The following is a 23,161-nucleotide window of genomic DNA, read 5'->3' as shown; positions in this document are numbered from 1 at the left end:
AAACGTCACATCACACACATCTCAGGGTCCACTAAAATACTGGAAAAGTGGACCAAAACATAAACTGACACAGGACATGAAATGCCTTAGTATTTTATGGACTTCTATATGAGATTGAAAATAGAAGTCTAATATGATTACCATAAATGCTATTATTCAGAAAAACTGAAATATACCAGTGAGTTATCACCCAATGCAGGGTAAACGGTCCAAATTAACAAAGAATATCACTGCGCAGTATTTAAAAAATAAACCAAATGAAAATCCTGTCCTGAAGTGCTAAGTATACTTAATTATTTAAAAGTAATGTTTCAAAAATTTTAAGACCTCATTGTATGCAAATTTGAAAATTGCTGCTTATGGCCAATGTGAAAAAAGCAAAATTCTTAACGGAATTGTTCATTTCATGCCCTGTGCCACCTTGCCTACTATTTGTCTTTGGCCTAACAAAGTTTTCTAATATGGAATAAGAATTATGGAAATGGTATAGGGGATATATCACTCCAGAATTATGCAGTTTAGGGTACTCCATTAACAAGTGGTTGCTGGCCATCCACGGTGTCTGGCTTTTCCTTCCTCTGGTTACGATCTTTACCCGTGCGCAGCCGATTACCTTCACTGGAGGTATTCTGTAATGTTTTAGTGTGGACACTCCTTTCATTATTGCAGTCAACTCTGATCTAAAACAAGTTATAGTTGTTATATACACAGACCATATTCTGTTGTAATCTGCAATTGGCCTGACAAGAAATTTAAGCCCAAAGTGTATATTCCACATGTTAAAAGGGATTTGAATAGAAGAAGTGTGAGAAATTAAGGTCAGGTAGGAGCTTTATTTGGTTTATGATTCTAAAACACTCTTCTTCTGTAACTGGAACACCTTGGTCATCTCACTGCATCCAAAGTTAGATAAAAACTCACAATCCTACTGTGTCTTCTTCTAAGTAGAACAAAACAATGAGAAACAAATAGTTAAAATGAACTCCTATTACGGATTGCAAAATATATATGCAAAATATACAGGTCTGTTCAAAAAAATGGTTTATTCTTCAAAGATATGAAACCCAGGAGGAGAGAGACAAATTATTGTCTTCCTATTCTGATGTTACCAGAGCAATAACTTAACTCACTTATTAACTAGTCTTTAGTTGACATCTTCATTTCTATCTTCAGTATGATTAACTTTTTCTACACTGAGGGCTCCCTTTGTCTTACAACATGTGTGTGTATATAAATATACACACATACTGTATATATTCATATATATATATATACACACACTATATATACTCATATGAGCACTGGTTTCTAGTAGCTTGTATTACCGTAAGGAAAGTCAGAAGATCATACAACTTAAACTCTGAAAAATAAGAATAGTACAGGGAAATTTGAAGACACTAATGTGTGGGAGAACTGGAATCCCAGGAAGAGGATAGAGATGGATACGATTTAAAAAATAATATTCTGAGATTTATATAGTATTTTAAGTGCCAGCACTGAACACTTAACACTGCTAATGCAATTGTAGATGCTGTACAAAAGAAAGATAATGTTGACACACAGGCCTAAAACAATTAATAAAAGTACTGATATGCTTCAAGTACAAATGGGACTACCTATAGTCCCAAAATGGTGCACTCGAATTTCAAAGTGTGTTTAATTGTTGGTCCTGGGTGAGTGTTTTAACTGTTTGGTTGTCAACAGGGGAATTATGAAACTGGTACATGAACGCCTTATAATTTCATCAATCTCTAGGTCTAAGATATTTTCTGTGATGATCCTTAAGCACCAGCTAATAGTTAACACCTACTTATAAATGCTAGGACTTCCCTGGTGGCTCAGACGGTAAAGCATCTGTCTACAATGCCAGAGACCTAGGTTCGATCCCTGGGTTGGAAGATTCCCTGGAGAAGGAAATGGCAACCCACTCCAGTACTTCTTGCCTTGAAAATCCCATGGACGGAGGAGCTTGGTGCAGGCTACTATCCATGGGGTCGCAAAGAGTCAGGTACACCTGAGCGACTTCATTTTCTTTCTTTTTTTCTACAAATGCTATGAATTCTAAGGAATATTCTGTCATGAAGTTTCTGCTCTTAAAATTTATGTCTCACTAATTCTAGGTACTGGTCCCAAACCAATCCATAGTCATGAAGGGACCCCCAACTACTTGGATTAAGTCTTCAGAGTTAAAGAAGCAGCCAAAGAGATCATGCGTTCTGGGAATGAGGTACCAGGGTTCAAATATTACTCTGCTGCTGCTGCTAAGTCGCTTCAGTCGTGTCTGACTCTGTGCGACCCCATAGGCAGCAGACCACCAGGCTCCGCCATCCCTGGGATTCTCCAGGCAAGAACACTGGAGTGGGCTGCCATTTCCTTCTCCAGTGCATGAAAGTGAAAAGTGAAAGTGAAGTCGCTCAGTCATGTCCGACTCTTAGCGACACTATGGACTGCAGCCTACCAGGCTCCTCCGTCCATGGGATTTTCCAGGCAAGAGTACCGGAGTGGGGTGCCATCGCCTTCTCCGAAATATCACTCTAGTATATGCTAACTATGTGACTCAGTCTTTCTAAACTTCAGTTTACTCACCTATAAAACAGAATAATAAAACTTCTTACCTCAGGGTACTGTTGAAACATTAAGTGAGATACAATACACCCAGCCAAGGTACCCAGCTGTGCTTGGGGGCTCATTTTAAAATTATGTTAACAATGTGTTCAGCACAGGTGCTGGCCACATGAGATGCGTTCTCAGGGTAGAGGCTGGCTCTAAATAGGCAGCTGACTGATTCAGCATGTACTAGCCAAGTGTCATCAGCCCTGTCTATTGTGAGCTAGATACCTTCTTTTTCTTACTTTCCAGTCAAAGAGGACACCCTATCCTTGCAACTCTGGTGAGAAGGGATGTGGGTTCCTCAGGGCTTATACAAGTCTCTCTCAGTACATTCCTGGATGTTTCTTTCCTTGGAGAATGGGGGTAGGGAGGATTACCTATGTGGTACTTAAGTCATAATGTGGTTGTCGAAATCTTTACAAATACTGAGACTGCACATTCTTTAGATAAATCTTCTTTGTATACTTGTCATAAAGGACTAAAATTGACCACAAATGTAATGTTGAAAGGAAAGTATTTCACAAATACCTATATAGTATAGCAAATTCACATAAATCTCAAACTTGTGTAACTGGGACAATTTGGATGAAAAGAGGCACGTAGGTTTACCTGGAGGGATCCATCTGCTGTTCTTCCTTTAGCCTCTCTTGGATTACGTGGACGATTATCTGTTCGGGAGTGATCGTCGTTTCCTATAGGGACATTTTTAAAAGGTTCAGTGGTCACTGATTCTGACATGCCTGTTGGAAGAGTTCTTTGTTCCCACATCCACAATTTATTTAGACCAACCACAGAATCTAAAATATAATCAACAACCGAGCAATTTCAGTTACACACTGTCTAATAATCTAGCATCCAGGTGGCACTAGTGGCAAAGAACCTGCCTGCCAATGCAAGGGACATGAGACCTGCGTTCGATCCCTGTGTCCAGAAGATCCCCTGGATAAGGAAATGGCTACCCACTCTAGTACTCTTGCCTGGAGAATCCCATGGACAGAGGAGCCTGGTGGGCTACAGTCTACAGGGCTGCAAAGAGCTGGACATGACTGAAGCGGCTTAGTGCACAGGAGCACATGTTACAGAAAACATTCCTAAGCCATCACAGTTCTACATCAACTGTGTGATAGGTCAATCTGAACTAATGATTAGATGTGATGTTTAGAGTACCCAAAGAAGCTGAACTAGTTATCAGGGGTTATTCATATGTTTGTAAACTGTAAGGAAGCCTGTCTGATATTGCTAATTACATGAGCCTTTCTTATGGTGACCAGTACAAAATGGGAGAAATGGGGGCTTGATAGTATGTCACTGAATCACCTAGCTTTTTCATAGAACTTCAGACAGTTGTTACAATTCAGCTTCATTTCTTAAACGAAAAACTCTCTGTACCTTTGAAGCTGCCTCCACGTCCTCTTCCTCCTTGTCCTCTTCCTCCGCCGCCACGCCGCCGCCCGTCTCCTCTGCGCAGGAAGTTCTCCCTCTCTTCCTCTGTTGGAGCTAATGACCAATCACTGAGTTCATCTCTGTGGTCAGATTCTGTTTCAGAAGCATTTGATGCTTCAGAATTAGTTCCTATCGAGAGTTAAAAGTTATATACCATTGTCCGACTTAAAAAAACGTTAGGTTAACAGAAACTTCCAGAGATGTTTCTAGGGGTAATCCATTACACTTCCCAATTTATAAGCCCACCAAAGAGTATTTATCACCTTCCATTTTGTAAAACAAATTATCTTAAGTTCAAAATGAAGGTTTTCACGATATTTGAGGTCATTTTTGTTTCAAACATTTTTGGTTCTCATTAAAAAAAAAAAAAGGAATTCTATTAGCCATCTAAGTTCAAACCTGAGTATGCCACATCATTTAACAGCTGTGCTCCTTTAAACATCTGTGCTCTCTGAAGGATAAGTTGCCTACAACAATTAAATGCAATACCTTGATAAACAAAACTTCTAGAGAGTTCCTTTTAACAAGGTTTGGCCAGGGACAAAGGGGAATGCACACATTTTGGTCATCTTAGAGGGGGTGGCAAAGGTGGCCATCGTGGCTACTATCTCAGGGAATGGTCTCTTGTGAGATCAGGGACTGGATCTCGTTGAATGGGGATATGCTTGTCTGATGCTTGGTCCACAACCTTCCCTCCCACTCCCGCAGGAATAAGTGATTATTAGAAAGGATTTACTGTAGTGAACTTATTATGCCTGAGGGGGTGGGTTAATAACACAGGGGATGGGAGATGGGAAAATAACTTCTTGGCGAGGGGGACCCTTCCACAGCACCAAGAACAGACTGTTGGGAAAGGGATGAGGGCTCAGGTTCAAGGTTGGCCTTAGGAGTAGGTAGCTCTCTCCCCCACTCCAGAACAGCAACTCTACTACCTCTCTCTTCCTCTGTTGGAGCTAATGAGCAATTATAGCTTCATCATTATAGCTTCATTCCTGTGGATCTTGAAGGCTTTTCCATCTTACAGAGTTCCTTTTTGAAACGCAAATATTTGTGAGATGGATTATACCTTATACCATCATTAGCAAGTTACATAGTAGATACACAGTTGAGCAAGACAGTAGGCACGGGCAGTGGGATAGCGTTCAGTGAAAGGTACTGGGAGAGAAGAAAGAAGCACTGAGAGAAGAGCTGGGGAGGCAAAGAGAGACTTTGCCTACTTCTTGACTTTGCCTAGGGCTGACTTTGGCCATGCCACTCAAAATCACCTTATGAGCCACAGGATGCAGACCCCTGATTTACACAGTCCATCCAGCAAGTATGACCAGCACATGCCTGACAAAACATGAGCCACAGTACACAAATGAAAAAACTTTTGGCTATATAGTAATAAAATAAGGAAAGGCCTTAGGAAAGGCATTAGCATACAAGGGCTTAAGCAGATTTATCCCCAGTCAGACTGTGGACAGAACTCACACCTGCCCTGTGAACTCTATGGGTTATTATCAGGTTTTTCACTCTATGTGTCTTGCAACACAATTTGACCCACTGTGAATTGGAAACCATGTAGTGAGAAATTGTTATAATGGGGTTCTAATGAATATTAGAGATTAGCAGCTATTAAGTCTAGGAACAGATAAAGTTACTGAGTAAAATGCTTAGTTTGTACCTGAAGTATATCCAGGACCGCGTCTGCCGTGCCCCCTATTTCTGTAAGGTCTACTACCTCGACCCAGTCCTTGACCATCATCAGTCACATAGCCTTTTTCCTTATCTGTACGATTTGGTGGTGGTCTAGAACTAGCTCCAATCTGTCGCAACTGCTCATCAATTTGTAATCTCTCCAAACGCAACTGGTCTACTTCCTATTTAAAATATACAAGATAACAGTAAAAATAATTTGACATTTTACTTAATAAAACCTTTCTCCTTTTCATCAGATAAAAAAAGTATACTGGAAATATTTCAATTTCAGCTCTAAGTTTATAGTAAACACTGTTACACAGAATTATCAGGAAATTGAATGGTCTCCTTAAAAAGAAAATTACTATAGGTAACATATTATTGATGTCCAGAATTAAGAGACAGAACAAAAATACTCAGCATTAAAATTATACTGAAAGAATTTAAAGTTATTTAATTTGGCAATATTATCCAATAGATCTGCTAAGGCACAAATATGGTAGTTTTGGGACTTCTTGATAATAGGTTATTGAATAAAACAACTCTAAAATGTATGAATACAGATAAATGACATTTAAGACTTAACCAGCTAAGCTTAAAAATCACACATTGTAAATAATCTTAATTAATGAAACACTGAATTTGGGCCATCTTCTACTTTCAAAGAACAGGAACTATCTAACAGTTAACCCAAAAAGTTGGATATCATGCCTTGAAAACCTCTTAAAGACTACAACTCTGCTAAGACAAGTATGATGAACAGTATAAAGTCAATTGATCAAAATATACACCTGGGGTCCACTAACAGACCCTCACACACAATGCTTCCAATATGCTAGGTTCTGTCAAAACCAGATGATGTCTCAGTTCTAACCCTTCTCCTTCCAATCTATTCATAAACATCGATTTACTAGCTGCAGGGAACTGGGTCCACAACTAGAGTAGTGGTTGGGTGTCTCAGTCAAGCAGAGGCAATCATAGGGACTGTCCACATGAACAGTCACTGGGGAAGCCCCTGTAAGGCTAAGTTCTTAAAATCTTAGTACAGCAGTTTCAGGAAAAGGGCAGGTAAGGATCTAGATGAGTGTCATCTGTGCTCAGAAGCAGACATTGTTTTACAAAGGACTTAATTAAAGGAGAGACTGCCGCTGAGTGGCTTACTCCAAAAGTACAGTTATAGCTCATGGAATGGGTGGATCTTGCAAAACAGAATGGTAGTCCAGGTTATCCCATGGGGGCAAAGCAGTCACCACTCGGTGAGAGATGCAAAGCCCGCTCAAGGGAAGATCTGGTGATGGGAAGCATGGCAACAGGACAGCTGCTAATAATCCAAAAAGATATTCAATGTGAAGAATAAATCAAAAGATCTAAAGAAGAACACTGGTTAAAAGAACAAGGGACTGATACAATGCAACCTTAAATTTCCAGGTCTTCCACATTATTTAAGCTAAGAATAGGAAGAAAAACACATACAACAGATTACACATAAGACACACTTTAAAACAAAAGTGAATAAGCAAATCAATGGGGTATCCTACCCACATAAACCTTGCTGGATGAAACCTCTCCATTTTCAATTATTAATTGACCACCATAAGAAGGATAAGAAGTGCCTAGCTACTATGTTTTTCTTCCTTATTTACATGTAACTATAAATTGCTTCATTTTATTTAAGAAGTCAGCAGAAAAATTCTTAACAGGATAGCCTCATAAATACAACAGAAAGTTGGATTACTTTAAAAATAACATTTAGTACCTGTTACAGTATGTTTTTGATACATGTGGATACAAAAGATCGAATTATAAAAGTGACATTGGTAAAGTTCTATTTTTTTGAATTACAGAACAGTTGGCCAAAATAAATTTTAAAAAACACCTAGTCTAGGGAGGTGATTTGCCTACAAACACAGAGCTGGTCATGGCAGAAGATTACAATCAAGTGCTGGACTGCCAATCCACTGCTTTCTCTGCTATGCCTTGCAGTCTCCTGGTTCCTGCTTTCCAGATTCTAAGCTGGAGCAGGCACAGTGGTACAAATACCAACTAAAATGAGCATTTCTACAAGGAGACATAAATTGCTTCTAGTTTGTAAAACAGAGTATAGAGAAAATTATGAAGGGTACACATTTAAACAGAGGACTTCATGAAACTCTGGGCTATTCCTGATAAATGACATAAAGGGGACAACAAAGTAAGTGTTACAGACATAAAATCTGGCCTGGAAAACTCTCAAGGGTTAGGAAGGATCAATGAGATGAAAAAGATTTCAGACAGGATTGTCTAAAGTGGTATGAGGGTTTAACAGAAAAAAAATGGGAAATAGGGGAATTTCTTCAGAATAGGGATACTGAGTCTTAAATTTAAAATGATGGAAAATTGACTTATGTTTTCAGAAAGAATACAATAAGCTAAACAAAATGAGGTTTTTTTCTATTATCTTTTATAGGTCTTTCATGATCATGTACAGGCTAGAAGAAATCTTAATTATGTTAAGATTTACTATGGAGTTTTTCTATTTTAGTGCAAAAAGATTCAAAGTTAAAGTTCTTCCTGTTCTCACCTTTAAATAGTTTAGGTGATAATCCAAAAGAACAGTGGCATTAGCAATGCTGTCTTTTGTTCCCACAAAAACAAACGGTACCATACCCTGAAAAAGAAATGACAAAAACAATCTTATAAAATTAATGATGAATTACAATCTGAAATATGCAAATAATGACTAAATCCCTAGCACAGGATCTGACAAATGGTAGGTACAGCAAAGTTTGTTGAAAATATGAAATACATAAAAACAAGAGTAGTTAGTATATTTTACACATCTCCTGTGTATAAGGACAGATCAACATAGCAATCATTAAATGTATCAGGGTTACTATGATTTAAACACTGTTAAATGTTGGCAAGCTTGTAAATTATGTAACTCAAAATTATACAAGTTTTAAAATGAGACACATAAACAAAATGAGTACTTTAAAATACTCATTAATTTACTACAGGTTTTATCTAGATAAAATTCTTTAAAAAATTAAAATTAGATACTAGGGCACAAAAATAAAAGCTGAATCAACTTTGCTAACCAAGTCAACAGAGTACAAACAAGACACAAACAAGAGTTAGGATAAATTAATGTGCACTTAGTACTTATTACGTGAAGGGGGAAACTGGGCATATTCATGAACATAAAATTTAACATTTCAATATATTTCAATAATGTACTCTGAACACTATAAAGGACTGAATCATTAGGACAGTTTGATCTCCCTATGATACAACTTTAAGGATAAATTTTTTTAAAAACAAGTATACTAAAAATGCGTACTTCTAGCTCAAAATGTATACTTCTAAATCATCAGCAGAAATGAGGGGAAAAAAAATTGTTTCTTGTCACAAGTTATAGGGAAGCCTAGGCCAGTTCTGTTGGAGAAGGCAATGGCACCAGTACTCCAGTACTCTTGCCTGGAAAATCCCATGGACAGAGGAGCCTGGGAGGCTGCAGTCCATGGGGTCGTGAAGAGTCGGACACGACTGAGCAACTTCACTTTCACTTTTCACTTTCATGCATTGGAGAAGGAAATGGCAACCCACTCCAGTGTTCTTGCTTGGAGAATCCCAGGGATGGGGCAGCCTGGTGGGCTGCCGTCTATGGGGTCGCACAGAGTCGGACATGACTGAGTGACTTCACTTTCACTTTTCATTTTCATGCACTGGAGAAGGAAATGGCAACCCACTCCAGCGTTCTTGCCTGGAGAATTCCAGGGATGGCGGAGCCTGGTGAGCTGCCATCTATGGGGTCGCACAGGGTTGGACACGACTGAAGTGACTTAGCAGCAGCAGCAGGCCAGTTCTATAAGCTAACAGCTGGCAATTATGACCTTCAAAGCTGAAAATAATTCAGTATTTCACTACTGATGAAATTCTCATGGTTACTGATAGTCACAAGTGACTAAAGAAAAGTACACAGTAGTTTTGATGTATATATATTAGAATTTTCTAGGTGAAAGCAGCCAAGAAACTTAGCAAGTATCAATCACTCTTTTAAAAAGAGCATTTATTCGATAGGTGTTGGTACTGCTAGGCTGCTTTTGTCTGCTTGCACTCAGTATATAGCATCTTAAACATATGTGGGGTTGGAATAGGTTATTTTCTTTTTCCTTCCACATGAACATGGCTGTTGACAGGGTACAAGACTGAATAATTGGGAAACATTGCTTGCAAACTGGCATCCGTCTGGTAGGCAAGGCATTGCTTCCTAGTAACAAGGACCACCTGAACAATCAGGTGCCACTGAAAACACATGGGCTTTTTTTTGACTGAATGAACTATGGAATTAATCAGGCCTATGACCCAGATCTCTTTTTCTCAAAAATATTTTTGACTGTTGAGTTTTTTTTCCCCAACTGACTTTCTTACAAAGCAGTTAACCATATTATTTTACAAAATGCCCTATGATGAAATGTTATGCCCTTCTCCTTGGATCACATACTATCAAAATAAGCTTTAATGCCATAGATTTAGCTGATCAACTTTGAAGCAAATGTGAAAAACAAAATTATCTTTCAACATTTCCAAACTGATGATGTACCCAAGTGCCACTCTATTAAGCACAGCACTAGTGGACCAGAATAGTTAAGACAAAGAAAGGCAAGAGCAGAGCAGTGACCTTCAATGTAGATACCAGGAAAAAGTGATTCCCCGATCTGGGATGAGAACTGGACTCCCCCGCACAGAGGAATGTCCAATCCACTTGGAGTTACATTTCTCTTTATAAAATGGTATTTTCGCTTTTAATCCCTTGTTACTCATAACATTTTTTCCCATCAACAGTTCTTACAGGCCAGGTGGGGGGGGCGTGCCCTCAAGAAACTAACAATGTAAGGATATAACAAGTAAACATCTATGTGGTAAGTGCTACAGACAGGGATGACCACATCAGAGCATCAAAGGGGAGAAAGGCTCTTGAGCTCATCATGGGGAGGGACCGACGGCAAGTACACGAGGAAAGAGGCACATGAAGTAAGCCCACAGCAAGGTGGCAAGTTGGAGAAAACAGAGGGCTTCTGGCAGAGGAAACATATGCATATCTCTAGAAGCAACAAGGAGTAGACAGCAGTGTTTGGACAACTCTAAGTATGGCTCAAGCCTCTCTCCAGTGCAAGGAAGAGGAGTGGAAAGAGATGATATTGGTCAGGTGGCTATGAAAAAAAGGCCTTGTAAGCAACAGGAAGGAGTATCAGCTTTCTCCCCAGGGCAATGGAGCCAAAAACCCCACAGATACACCTCCACCATGCCCCAACTCTGATGATCATTTGAAGTCTTTCTTAACAAGGGGAATAAACATTAAAATATAAAATTAAAATGTATTTTTCAAGGAATGGTTTCCTACCTGCCAAGCCTTGAGTTCAGGTTTCTGGGATTCCCCTGCTACAATGGATGAAACCACTAACACCTAAAGCAGTATAAGGAATGCAAGTGATGTCATTAACTATAACAAATGATACACAGAAGCCTGAACGCAGGACTTTCACTGCAGGACTTCTAAATCCGTTTCTAAACAATTCGGTTAGTTCAAATATTGAAAGTCAGTCTAAAAAATATGGCTTTAAGTAACAATTTATGCATCTAACAGAAGGTACATTTGGATATATTACAACCTGCAAAATTTCAAGAGCTAGAGCATGAAAAAATAAAAGTCCACCCTCAAAAGAAAAATGTGACCACTAAATGCAACCCCATATTTTATGTTTACAGCGTAAGATTTGTCACTGTGAATAAACTGAAAAGTAGTTATCCCATTGATCTGTAATATCTCATAAGCTGGCAATCAGATCTGAAACAGATACAGCATGAATAGCCTATAAGCCTAACCAGAGAACACACCCAAAACAACAACTGTGACATTTGGGGCAAAGAAATTACTTTCAGTATAATTCAAAGTGAAAATTATTTCTTACCCTCTGGACTTTTGTGCTGTTAGGTTGTGAAAAGTGAGTGCTGTTTTCCTTTATATCTGTATGTTTTTTTTCTTCTGAGGGAATAGGTCCAACCCTTGAGTTACTGGAAGGTAGGGAATTTGGTGGCATCATTTCCTGGGTGAAAAACACAAAAGAGAAAAAAGGGTCCATTTTTAAGATTTTACTTAGCACCATTATTGTATCAATGATCATCTTTAAGAACAGAAACTATTACAGACAGTTTCGGTAAACAAACTTACAGAATGCAAAAATTGTGCAATAAAAATGCACACAGATTGAACTTCAGTTAAAAGAACCTTTCACAAAAGCAAAGACTAGATAACATATGAAAATTATGGCAATTTGGAAGGATTTTATTTTAAACAGTACCATTGTACAGAAGAGCACGCCCTCACCTTCTCCATCCCAAATACTTCAAAAAATGTAAGGCACACCAACACAATCATACAAACTAAAAAAGCCAAAGATGAAAGCCAAAAACCTAATTAGTGTCCCAATTTTGTCTCTGCCAGTAACTTAAGTGATATTTGAAGTGTGCTTCAGATTTTGTTTTTACATTTGTGATGGCCCATGCTAAAGATCTAGAAATAAGACTTAAGGAGTTAAAGGGACTAATACATAATCACAGCATCAGAGACTAGAAAGAGGCCGTCATCTATAACTTCAATTAACTGGCAAGCCTGACAGAGGTTTTACATTCACATTATGTGCATATGAGAGGCCTCTAAGTTACTGTGTCAAATAAAAGACTTTATTAGACAAACCAGAAACATGCACTAGAAACATACCTCTTCTTGTGGAACATTTTTCTCATTTTCAGCCTCAATTCTCACCCTCACAACTCCTGACTTGTCCACAATCTCTTGAATCAGTTTTCCATTTTTTCCTATTACTTTGCCTAAGTTAAAAAATGAATAATTCATGTTTGGTTTTAAAATCACACACCTCAAACCAGTAAGCACACCCTACTGTAAACTAACATTTTTATGTATGAAATTTCATATAATTTTAATTCTATCTCAAAACCAAAACAGAGACTTTTTTCAAAAAAAAAAAAAAAAAACAGTGAAACTGGCTTTTCATTCTATGAAGTCATCACAGTTCAAACCCCTTTGGTCCGGTACGAACTGAGTAATAACTTGTAAACTGACAGGATAATTTTGCATTTTTAAGGCAGTTCAAAATAGGCTCTTATTTGGCATACAAGGGCACACTTTAAATGTTCAGGTAGAGTGGTGTGTATCCTTCTTTCTGCAAAGCTCTATAGAAAGAATTAACGAAAAGGATAAATAATAGAAAATACAATTGCTTATTTGACAATTTCAATCCTATCTGCATCTGATTTACACCTGATTCTTTGCCCATGGCAAATATTTTTAGAATTTTATACGGCACATTTATAAGACACTCTAAAAACGGCATAAGCAGCTATGCTGCTGCTTAGTCACTCAGTTGTGTCCGACTCTTTGTGACCGCATGGACTGTAGCCCACCAGGCTCCTAGGTCCATGGGATTCTCCAGGCAAGAGTACTGGAGGGGGTAGCCATCCCTCCTCCAGGGGATCTTCCAAACCCAAGGACCGAACCCTGGTGTCCTGCATTGCAGGCAGATTCTTTACCATCTGGCCACCGGGGAAGCCCATAAGCAGCTATACATTCATCTAGAAGTACACATTTTTCAGGCCAATGTGTTAGTGGACTACTACTCTTGTGCGTGACTCACAAATTAAGCTAATATGTTAGAAGGTGAAGTGACTGGTTACAGAATAAAAGATTAAGAAATCAGTTTAGGTTAAAACCACAATGAAAAAGTTTAAAACCAGTTCAAGATTAAGTTTTATCGTATCACCTGTTAAAACTCTGAAGACTTCAAATACCAGCAATGGATAGGCACTCAAATCTCTCTCACTTTAAAAAATTTAATCATGTACTTAGCTGGGAAATGACTGCTTTCAGAGCCAGCAAAACAAGACATTCCAAGTACTAAAAACAACTCACTGTAGAAATGTACATACGAATTACATCCAATTCCAAGGGCACACTCCCAGGTACTTAAAGCAAGCTGAGCTGGCCATGCCCATATATGGGCTTGCCCCACCACTTCATCTAAGGTAGGGATGGGGATCCTAAAGAATTCCTAAATGAAATCCTCAAGAAAATCAACCCTGAATATTCATTGGAAGGACTGATGCTGAAGTTCCAATACTTTGGCCACCTGATGCCAAGAACCCACTCACTGGAAGATATCCTGATTCTGGGAAAGATCAAGGCCGAGAACGGGTCAACAGAGGATGAGATGGTTGGATGGCATCACTGACTCAGTTGACATGTTGTTTAGTCGTTCAGTTGTGTCCGACTCTTTCTGAGCCCATGGACTGCAGCATGCCAGGCTTCCCTGTCCTTTACCATCTCCCAGAGCTTGTTCAAACTCATGTCCATCGTGGAAGGACAGGGAAACCTGGTGTGCTGCAGTCCATGGGCTCAGAAAGAGTTAAAACACGCCTTAGCCACTGAACAACAATAAAGGAAAAAAACAGGAATGAAAATTTGTTGAGCCAATCCTAGATAAAAATGCAGGGAAAGCCTTCTCAAAGGCAGACCTTGTGGTTCTTCCAATCAGAATAGCCTTGGTATTCCTGCTGTGTGTGCCAGTCTCACTTACCCCCACAACCTCTTCTGACTGGTCAGTGGTCAGGGAAAAGAACTGACACACTAAATCAGGACTCCTGACCTAGGTGTTTCTGCAATTATTTCTGTTGTCCTTCCCTTCAGATGAAAAGGGATAGCAGGAGGAGAGAAGTTACATGGAGTCTTCCTATTTTTTTTTCTTTAAATCTGTAGCACATTTTCATGAACTGATGCTGATTTTAATAAAGGTCATTTAAATGAGTTAGCAAAAAGAAAAAGGAGATTTTGGCCCATGTTTCTACTAGTATCTTAACAATCCTATATATAGATAGGATATATACTATTATATATAAATATATATATATACACATACTGTGTATTAACTACGACTGAACAATTAAACAAATTCAGTGTCAAAGTGGGTGAAGAACAAGCAAATTATTAGAAAAGTTCGTGGGAAATAAGAGATATCTTGTTTGAAATCTGATTTTTTAGCACTTTAAGTGATAGGTTTTTAGAAAACACTACTGAATAAAAGGAGCAAAATATAATTAATTTCAGTTCCATTGTTATTGTTGTGTTAGTCACTCAGTCGCTTCTGACTCTTTGTGACTCCAAGGCTTCCCTGTTGGCTCGGACAGTAAAGACTGCCTGCAATGCAGGAAACCCGGGTTCAATCCCTGGGTTGGGAAGATCCCCTGGAGAAGGAAATGGCAATCCACTCCAGTATTCTTGCCTGGAAAATCTCATGGACAGAGGAGCCTGGTGGGCTACAGTTCATGGGGTCACAAACAGTAGGACATGACTGAGTGACTAACACTTTCACTTACTTTCATTCTAACTATAAAATGTATGCAACTGCTTGACCAACTGTGAATAAGAGGGAAAAATACATTCACAACCCCACTTCTCCTGAGGTAATCAGGAGAGTGCTAATGATACATTTCCCATACACACAACTGGCAATGACATTACATCATCATGCTCTTTAGTTGACTGTATGTACTATATAGTTGAGAAAATAATTCTGCATTATTTCACTAGTATTTACACTTTATCTTCAAACTGATTTTCTTTGGGCGAAAAATACTATTTTAAGTGTTTTTATAATGGCATAGGAAATGTTTACAATTCTATGCTGACAAAAACAGCAAGCTAAGTAGAAGTGAAAGTTTGTGAAGAAAATGCACAAAGAGCCCTTATTTTCTCCTTTAAACCTTCCAAAGGGCATGTATTACTTTTTGTAATTAGCCAAAGTTAAAAATATTTTTTAAATGTAGTATGTCCCAATTTTATTGATAAATTTAAAACATATGCAGTATTCTGATAAAACTGCACTTTGCTGATAGATTTTACTAAAGATAACTGCACCATTGAAGAGCACTGGTGGAGAGTTCCTATGTTATTTACACATGATTGTGATGGTCATGAAACAACTCAAGTCAAAATGAAGAATTACAGCTGATGTTGCAGAAAGCCCAAGAGACTTTCAGAATTACTTCTAGCTTTGGAATTTATTAGATTTAAATAACCTATATTCAGAAGTTCAACGCTGAGATAACTGATATTTTATAGCCCCGTTAGAGAGACAAAATACCAATCTACTCTAAATTATAAAAAGGCCCCAAATGTCATTCATTTTGAAAAAACATTATTTAACATAGAAATATATACAGCAAAAAGGCTGTGCAAAACTTATCCTTCCAGGAACCAGTAGGTCTGAACTAGCAAAAGCAGTACCTTTTGTATGCCTTCTGAAAATGTAATCTTTGAGTGTATTTACCGAATATTTTTTGTATACTGCAGCAATAGACTCTATTTCAAAGACTAAGCTTCAGCTAAATGACTCCACAATGAGTGAAAATGGAATTCTATAGGCATAAATAAGTTATTTACCTAACTTGTTTTTGTAGGGTGTGTCAAAAGCAATTTGTGACTCACCTACTAAGTTCCTTGGAACTTGTATGACATCTTCAGCAAATTCAAGAAAGCTTCGAGCCTTTTTCACTGCATCCTGATCCTAATCAAAAGGGGAAAAAGGTTTAAATCAACAAAAGATGAGCCATCTGAAATACCGTTTTATTTTAGAAAAAACTATTTAGTATAATATTTACCTCCCCATAAATATGAAATGTGCAGGTATCTTCATCTAGATCAATAGCAGTGACCCCAGGTACCTTTCTAGCTTGCTGAATATTAGCACCATGAGTACCAATAGCTAGACCCATTAGATCTTCTCGTACGATAAACTGTTCATGAAACCTTGAGGCAAGCTGCCTTGAACTCTGAAGAGAAATGCACATCTGATTAGTATGCTTTATCAATATTAAGACAGTTGTATTTAGGTCAGCCATGTAAATTATCTTGACCCTGTGTATCAGTTTCTATCTGAAACTAACAGGTTTAAGAAAATATTTTGCACAGCTTAAGTACTTTTCAGGTTACTAAAGGTCTATGTCATTTGATATATTTTTGTTAATAGGAAAGGGCTTGTTGACAATTTTCCAAGGTAACCTTTGAAAACCTATTTGCAAGGCTGCCTTAGTTAACTAGTGACATCAATGTAATAATTAAGAAGGAGATCAACTGTTCCCAAATAAAAACCAGCTCACTGGGTCTGACAGACTCAATATTAAGTAAAGAAAAATTTTAAATACCATCTTCACAGAACACTGTATTCATTTCATTTTATTAAAGGATATTGGTGTGTATATTTTTCTAGAAACGGTGCCATTTATGTAACATCACTAGATACTCTGAGTTTAGATACCTCTCTGATGGACATTAAAGGGACACCCTCCCTCCACCACCCCCAAATCTGAGTAAAGGAATCATAAAAATTGTTGGTACATTAAACTGAATGATTACAAAGTCAGAGATTTACAACTTATCTTACATGTGTGTCTGCAACCTAAAATAAGATCAGAGTCTGTAAGACCTTGTGATCTGGATCCACAAGTATGATAAATTCTTTATATTCAGTGATGACTGAACTAGATTATACTGACACCCCAAAACTTGTGGATAATCACTCTCTTTAGATAGTATCATCAGTATTATCAAAATTTAATGTTTAGTTCTAGCATGCCATTAATGAAAACCAAACATATTAGTGGCTCATGTTGAAAAAATGGAAATTTCTTATCTGAATATGTGGATCTCTTTAATATTAGTAGTGAGGAAAGATAGGCATGCACACTAGTTTCTCATTATTCAAACGTACCTGATAATCTGAATGAATGAGTGTTAACTACTATAAACAATTTTAAAAGTATAAAATCCTTCTTGTAGATTAGAGTTAAAAAGTGAATCAAATATTCCTAGGACTTTTCAAGAGGTCATGTTTTTTGACTCCTGGTTCATTCACCTGGTTCATTCTTTTCACTGATAATTCACTGATACATGATAAGCCAAAGTTATGACAACAGATCATTTAAGAAGAATTAGATGTTTAAGAAGAGGTAAAAGAGTATATTTCCGTATTACAATGAAAGTAAGGAGGCTGTTCTGGCCTAAAAGCTACGAGAGAATCACTAAAGAAACCACAAACTTGTGAACACAGGGACATCAAGAAAGAATGAGAGTAAAAAGTAATTAAATAGACCTCCACAGCCAAAAAGAAAATAAAGGAGCAAAAGGAGATATAAATGTCTCCTCTCCTGCTAGGTGTTCAGCAATCTCAATTAAGTTGGAAGGTGGCAAGTTTCACAGACTTTTACAAGAATATAGCCTTTAGTAGTGGTCACCTTTTCTCTTCAAATGCAGTCTGGAACTCCTTTTTTTATTTACTATTTCAACTGCATGGTGTTTTCCCTCTAATGAAATGAATAATGATGAGGAAGTCTGGAATCTGGCAATTACATACTGGAGTTGGCACACTAAACTAAAATCCATTTAGTTTCTATGGTAATGGATGGAAGTACTAAATAGTTATCAATGGAAATAAATGTATGGTGATGAAAATTATTGGAAGATTAATAAAAGTAGATAAAATGCACCTTAAGAGACGAAATAGTAAGTTAGGGAAAGAGCCTCTGGCAGGAATCTGAAGACAGGAGTTTTAAAGAGTGACAACCAATTAGAATGAAGAAGTTCTATACCCTTTTAAACAGAGATAAACATACATAATGAAAGGAATATGATTAGATATTTAAATACTCTCTAGTACTTTAATGATAACATGTTATATGGGAGAATCATTGCTTCACTTTATTAGCAGCTTTGATGAACTTCTAGCAAAAAGTGAGTTGGCCAGAAGTTTCTTAATATACATAAACTGCTGCTTAATTCTGAAACCTCAGGTATAAAAATTTTAGTATGATTATGCATTGTACAATTTAATTTTTCAAAATATAGAATACAAGGAATTGCTAAGAACAATAAACAAAGGACATGCTGCCCAAAGTCATGTTTTGTAACCACACAGTTATCATTTCTAGATAAGCCTTACAAGCATCGCTAGGGAAAGCCACATACCTCCAGCTGCTTACTGGCTTCTTCATTTCTCAGTATCAGAGACAGCTTAGTGCGCAGACTCCGAAAGTGCATGTCAATCAGCATGTGTGCTCGCTTTGAGGTGACCTCACTGATGGACTGAAGGATATTAAAAAAAAAAAAAAAACCGTTATGATCAAAGCAAATGCCCTAAATGAAACACACCAAAATAGACAACTCAGAAACACTCACCAAAACGACGAGCTGATAATTTTCTGGATCATAAGTTACAGAAAAGGCACCAACTGCCTTTTTAAAGTCTTTGTGTGCAGATTCCTTGGCACACCTTAAAAAAAAAAAAGAATAACCATTGTGAAGTTAAGATGAATGATTACCAACGACTGGGATAAATATATGCAGAGATATTTGCACTTAGTAGAATTGTAGATTCATATTAAACTTGATTTATGCAAAATATGCTATATCCATCTGTAAATTCAGTTTCTTTGCTGGGCTTCTCAGGCCAATTTGAGATTATAGAGAAAGGAAAAAACCAGTTATGCTCGTAGGAAATTATTGGTGGTCCTAGATTATCAAAGATGACATCTTTAGGGGAACTTACTTCCCTGGTGGCTCAGCAGTAAAGAATCCGCCTGCAATGCAAGAGATGCAGGAGATCAGAGTTTGATCCCTGGGTTGGAAAGACCCCCTGGAGGAAGAAATGGCACCCCACTCCAGTATTCTTGCTTAGAAAATCCCATGGATAGAGGAGCCTGGTGGGCTACAGTCCATGGGGTCACAAAGAGTTTGTACACAACTCAGAGACTGACCACCACTCTCCTCTGCAGGCTTCCTGACTTCAGTTATACATGATGCATCCATGGTCAGTAGTCTTACTCTTTGTGACCCAAGGACTACTGTTCATGGGATTTTCCAGGCAAGAATACTGTAGTGAGTTCCCATTTCCTCCTCCAGAGGATCTTCCTAACCCAGAGATCCAACTCACATCTCCTGTGTCTCCTGTATTGGTAGGGAAATTATTTTACCACTGAGCCACCTGGGAAGCCCTAGTTACATATGGTAGGTCACTAATTTTCTTGAGTCAATTGTTAAAAACTTTTGGGGATAGCTCCCAGGTGTTCAATTTTGTTCTGCTGTTTCTTTTCTAAAGAAAAAGTGCTGATCAACTATAGGGTGAGAAGAAAACATGTATGAATCAGAAGGCACAAACATACATATGCAATCTTTCTAATTAACAAGCAGGATTTCTATGCATTTTGAACTATTAATAGAAGTTAATGTTTATCTAAAGTGTGATGTCTAAATCAAATTTAATATATGCTCTTACTCTAAAGTCTTATTTAAGCATTACTTCATATCAAGGATGGTAAGAGAGAAGACCTTTGGAAGCTTTTTTAAGCTATAGTTGTTACATATGTATCTCAGAATATTAGCTAAAAGGGAAAAAAACCTGGAGAAATCAACATTGCCTAAAAATTGGTTTGTAACTTATGACAGAACTGTATTAATCAGTTTCAAAAATCTTAAAATTCTATGATGTATGTTTATGTTAGAAAAAAAAATGTACATTAGCTATCTATGTGGCCAAGTAAGTTTAAACAACTGGAATGTTGGCTTGATTCAGTTCAGTGCAGTCACTCATTTGTGTCTGACTCTATGTGACCCCATGGACTGCAGCACGCCAGGCCTCCCTGTCCATCACCAACTCCCCGAGTTTGCTCAAACTCATGTCCGTTGAGTCAGTGATGCCATCCAACCACCTCATCCTCTGTCATTCCCTTCTCTTCCTGCCTTGGCTTGATTACATAACCATAAAAAGCTAGATTTTTTTTCCCACTGCTTTTGCAAGCCATTTATGTCAAAGTTCACTGAGGTTAAAAATTGTTTCCTATTATTTGAAAATGTATTATTTTAAATTAATTGCACAGCACCTCTTAAGTTCTCAGCTTTTCTTGCAAATCAACTCACATTTGTCTTAAGTCTTCTGGAACATCCAGTTTGATTTTATGAAAAGTCTCTTTTGTGGCAGGTTTGTTGGGATTAACCGATCGCAAACGTTCAATTGTGACAATTTCATTGTATGTAGCATCACAAGCTGCATATTCTATCACGTAAAACTGTGAGAAATAAATCAAAGTCATTCCTGATCATAGTGTTTACATTAAGAACAAGAAGCTATACCTATTCAGTTCTTTTAAAATTCTTTAAAGGGAAAAAAAGCTATTTGATCAACTAACTGAAACACACAAAACATACTGAACAAATAAACATTTAAATTAAAGTAATCAAGCTAGCTATTACTTTCAAATAGAAATCCAAACAGAAATGTATATACCTGGATTTAGAAAAGGGGAAGAGCATAAGAAAAATAATTGAAATAGGCATTTTCCTACCTCACCCTTTATCATCCTCACTTTAGCTAACCACCAACAGCAAGGCTCTTTTTCATTTGCTCTGGAATAAACCTACACAAAAATTACAACATAGAATATTTCACGATTAAAATCATTCAGAAATCTGTAAATTATCAGACAGCAAGGAAAATTTCTTAAAATGACCTTTGGTATCTTGCAAATCTGTTAGGTTGTAGACTTTTAACCAAACTGTACCCCTGCTTCTAGACAGAGACATTCAGAAACTACCTGGTTACCAGGAAGAGTACTGTAAAATATGCTTCCCTATTTCTCTGTGCTGTCTCTGTGCTGCCTCAGTAATCATGAGTCTTCTGCATACGAAAGCGTGAGAAAAGCTGACCACTTATAAAGCTGGGCATGCTTTCTTTGGGTACTCTGTGAGCTATGAAAATATATCTAAACATGTAAAGATGAACGTGTTTTTGTTTTACTTTAATAAGCAAATAACAAGTTGAAAGTTAGTGATCCTGGCCTACTGCCTGGCTCATGGTCACTAAATGGGTAAGGCCACTGACTATTCAGCCCACTAAGGATACCACCTGGTATTCATGTCTCCTGGGACTAAATGGACAGCAACTGGGTCACTCTCTGGTCTCCTGTCCCCTTCTCCACTAAAATGGACAACTCCACGCTGGCAATCCTCTGGATACCACCTTTCTCCTCTCACATACTGTTGATCAGTTCTTCTAAACTGATCTCTCTGGTGACCACTTCAAAGTTCACTTATGATGTACAGCATAGAACCTTTTGTGAAGACACTAGCAAATCAAGGTTAATAGGAAAAGACACATGGTGAGTGACAGAAATACTCAAAAGTAGAAAGAAGACACAGGAGGACAAGGGGATGGGGAGGAAAGGAGAGAAGACAAACAACTCAGGGCTCCAACTCTGGTCCCCCTTTTACTACTGAAGTTCATAGAGACAAAACACAGTGATGAAACACAACTTAACTCAACCTACCTTTCCCTCTTGCCCCCATTACTTCCTTTCACCTCTGCTCTAGTCAGAGAAATAATGTCAGTTATTTGTTAACTGTTTTGTCATCCTGACAACAGCTTTTCATTGGTTCCCATTGGTCATGTGACTAAGGTGCGCAAAAAGTCCCCTCTATCCATTACTATTATGAGCATTCCTGGTGTAGACAGACCAAAAGACCTAAGTTAATGGTTATACAATACAGTGACTAAATATAACTTGATTTAATCCACATTTTCTTGTAACCATCAATTCCTTTCATCTCTGCTCTAGCTAGCGATAAGCTCAGTTATGTATCACTGTTAGTGGGGTCACTATGGCAACAGGATCTCATTGGCTACCACCTGTCATGTGACTCAGCTGAGAACTATAAAGAAAAAACAGTCCCTTTTATCAACCCAAACACTACTATGAGGCCTTCTGATACACACAGACCAAAAGTCCTGGTCCTTGACTTCAGGACACATGTAGTCTCCTGGGGAAGTGAACAACTAAAGGTCCTCAAGTACAGACAGTGTTTGTACTCTCTACTTGAGTCCTGACAAAACCAAACCCAGTTCCTTTCACCTAGTTTAAGTACTGAGTACATCTTGGGTAAATAAATAGCACTTCAGAAAAGAACACAGGCTGGACATTGAGACCTACCTTGAGCACTCCCTAAAACGGCACTCTTGCCCATACATCACCTTCCATCCTTGGTTTTCTTTCTCAGCCTTATTCACAATGGCCCTAATATTAACTCTCCTCACTAGAACAGGAACCTGTTAAAAGGCTGGGGCCTCTTCTGTTTCACTGCACCATCTGTACCCAGCACAGAAAATAAGAATTCAAGGACCTAGCACACCTCACCTGACCTGCACAAATGGATTCTTAGCTGCTTCCATCATACTGAAAATAAAACTGCTACCATTAACAAGGCATTGTGGAGAAGAGAAGTACCTTAAAATGGAGTATGTGCAGGGGGATGAAGAAGAAGATACTACAC

General features: G+C 38.0%; 1 protein-coding gene across 1 annotated transcript in view; it reads right to left on the bottom strand.

Annotated features, from left to right (window-relative positions):
• Positions 1–415: 415 nt before the first annotated feature.
• FMR1 (fragile X messenger ribonucleoprotein 1) overlaps positions 416–23,161 on the bottom strand; it is a 41,112-nt gene continuing 18,366 nt past the window's right edge. Inside the window, exons 5-18 of the mRNA XM_052662632.1 lie at positions 21,181–21,252; positions 20,756–20,904; positions 19,019–19,112; positions 18,809–18,925; positions 16,447–16,617; positions 16,274–16,352; positions 12,494–12,603; positions 11,685–11,819; positions 11,117–11,179; positions 8,294–8,380; positions 5,720–5,915; positions 4,000–4,182; positions 3,220–3,302; positions 416–680 (exon numbers count right to left, since the gene is read on the bottom strand). Coding sequence (XP_052518592.1) covers positions 519–680; positions 3,220–3,302; positions 4,000–4,182; positions 5,720–5,915; positions 8,294–8,380; positions 11,117–11,179; positions 11,685–11,819; positions 12,494–12,603; positions 16,274–16,352; positions 16,447–16,617; positions 18,809–18,925; positions 19,019–19,112; positions 20,756–20,904; positions 21,181–21,252 — 1,701 coding nt within the window. The 3' untranslated portion in view covers positions 416–518. The remainder of the gene's footprint in view (positions 681–3,219; positions 3,303–3,999; positions 4,183–5,719; positions 5,916–8,293; positions 8,381–11,116; positions 11,180–11,684; positions 11,820–12,493; positions 12,604–16,273; positions 16,353–16,446; positions 16,618–18,808; positions 18,926–19,018; positions 19,113–20,755; positions 20,905–21,180; positions 21,253–23,161) is intronic.

Source organism: Budorcas taxicolor, chromosome X (genome assembly GCF_023091745.1).
Source record: "Budorcas taxicolor isolate Tak-1 chromosome X, Takin1.1, whole genome shotgun sequence".
NCBI classification, from domain to species: domain Eukaryota; kingdom Metazoa; phylum Chordata; class Mammalia; order Artiodactyla; family Bovidae; genus Budorcas; species Budorcas taxicolor.
This window is presented reverse-complemented; position numbering and strand designations above follow the sequence as displayed.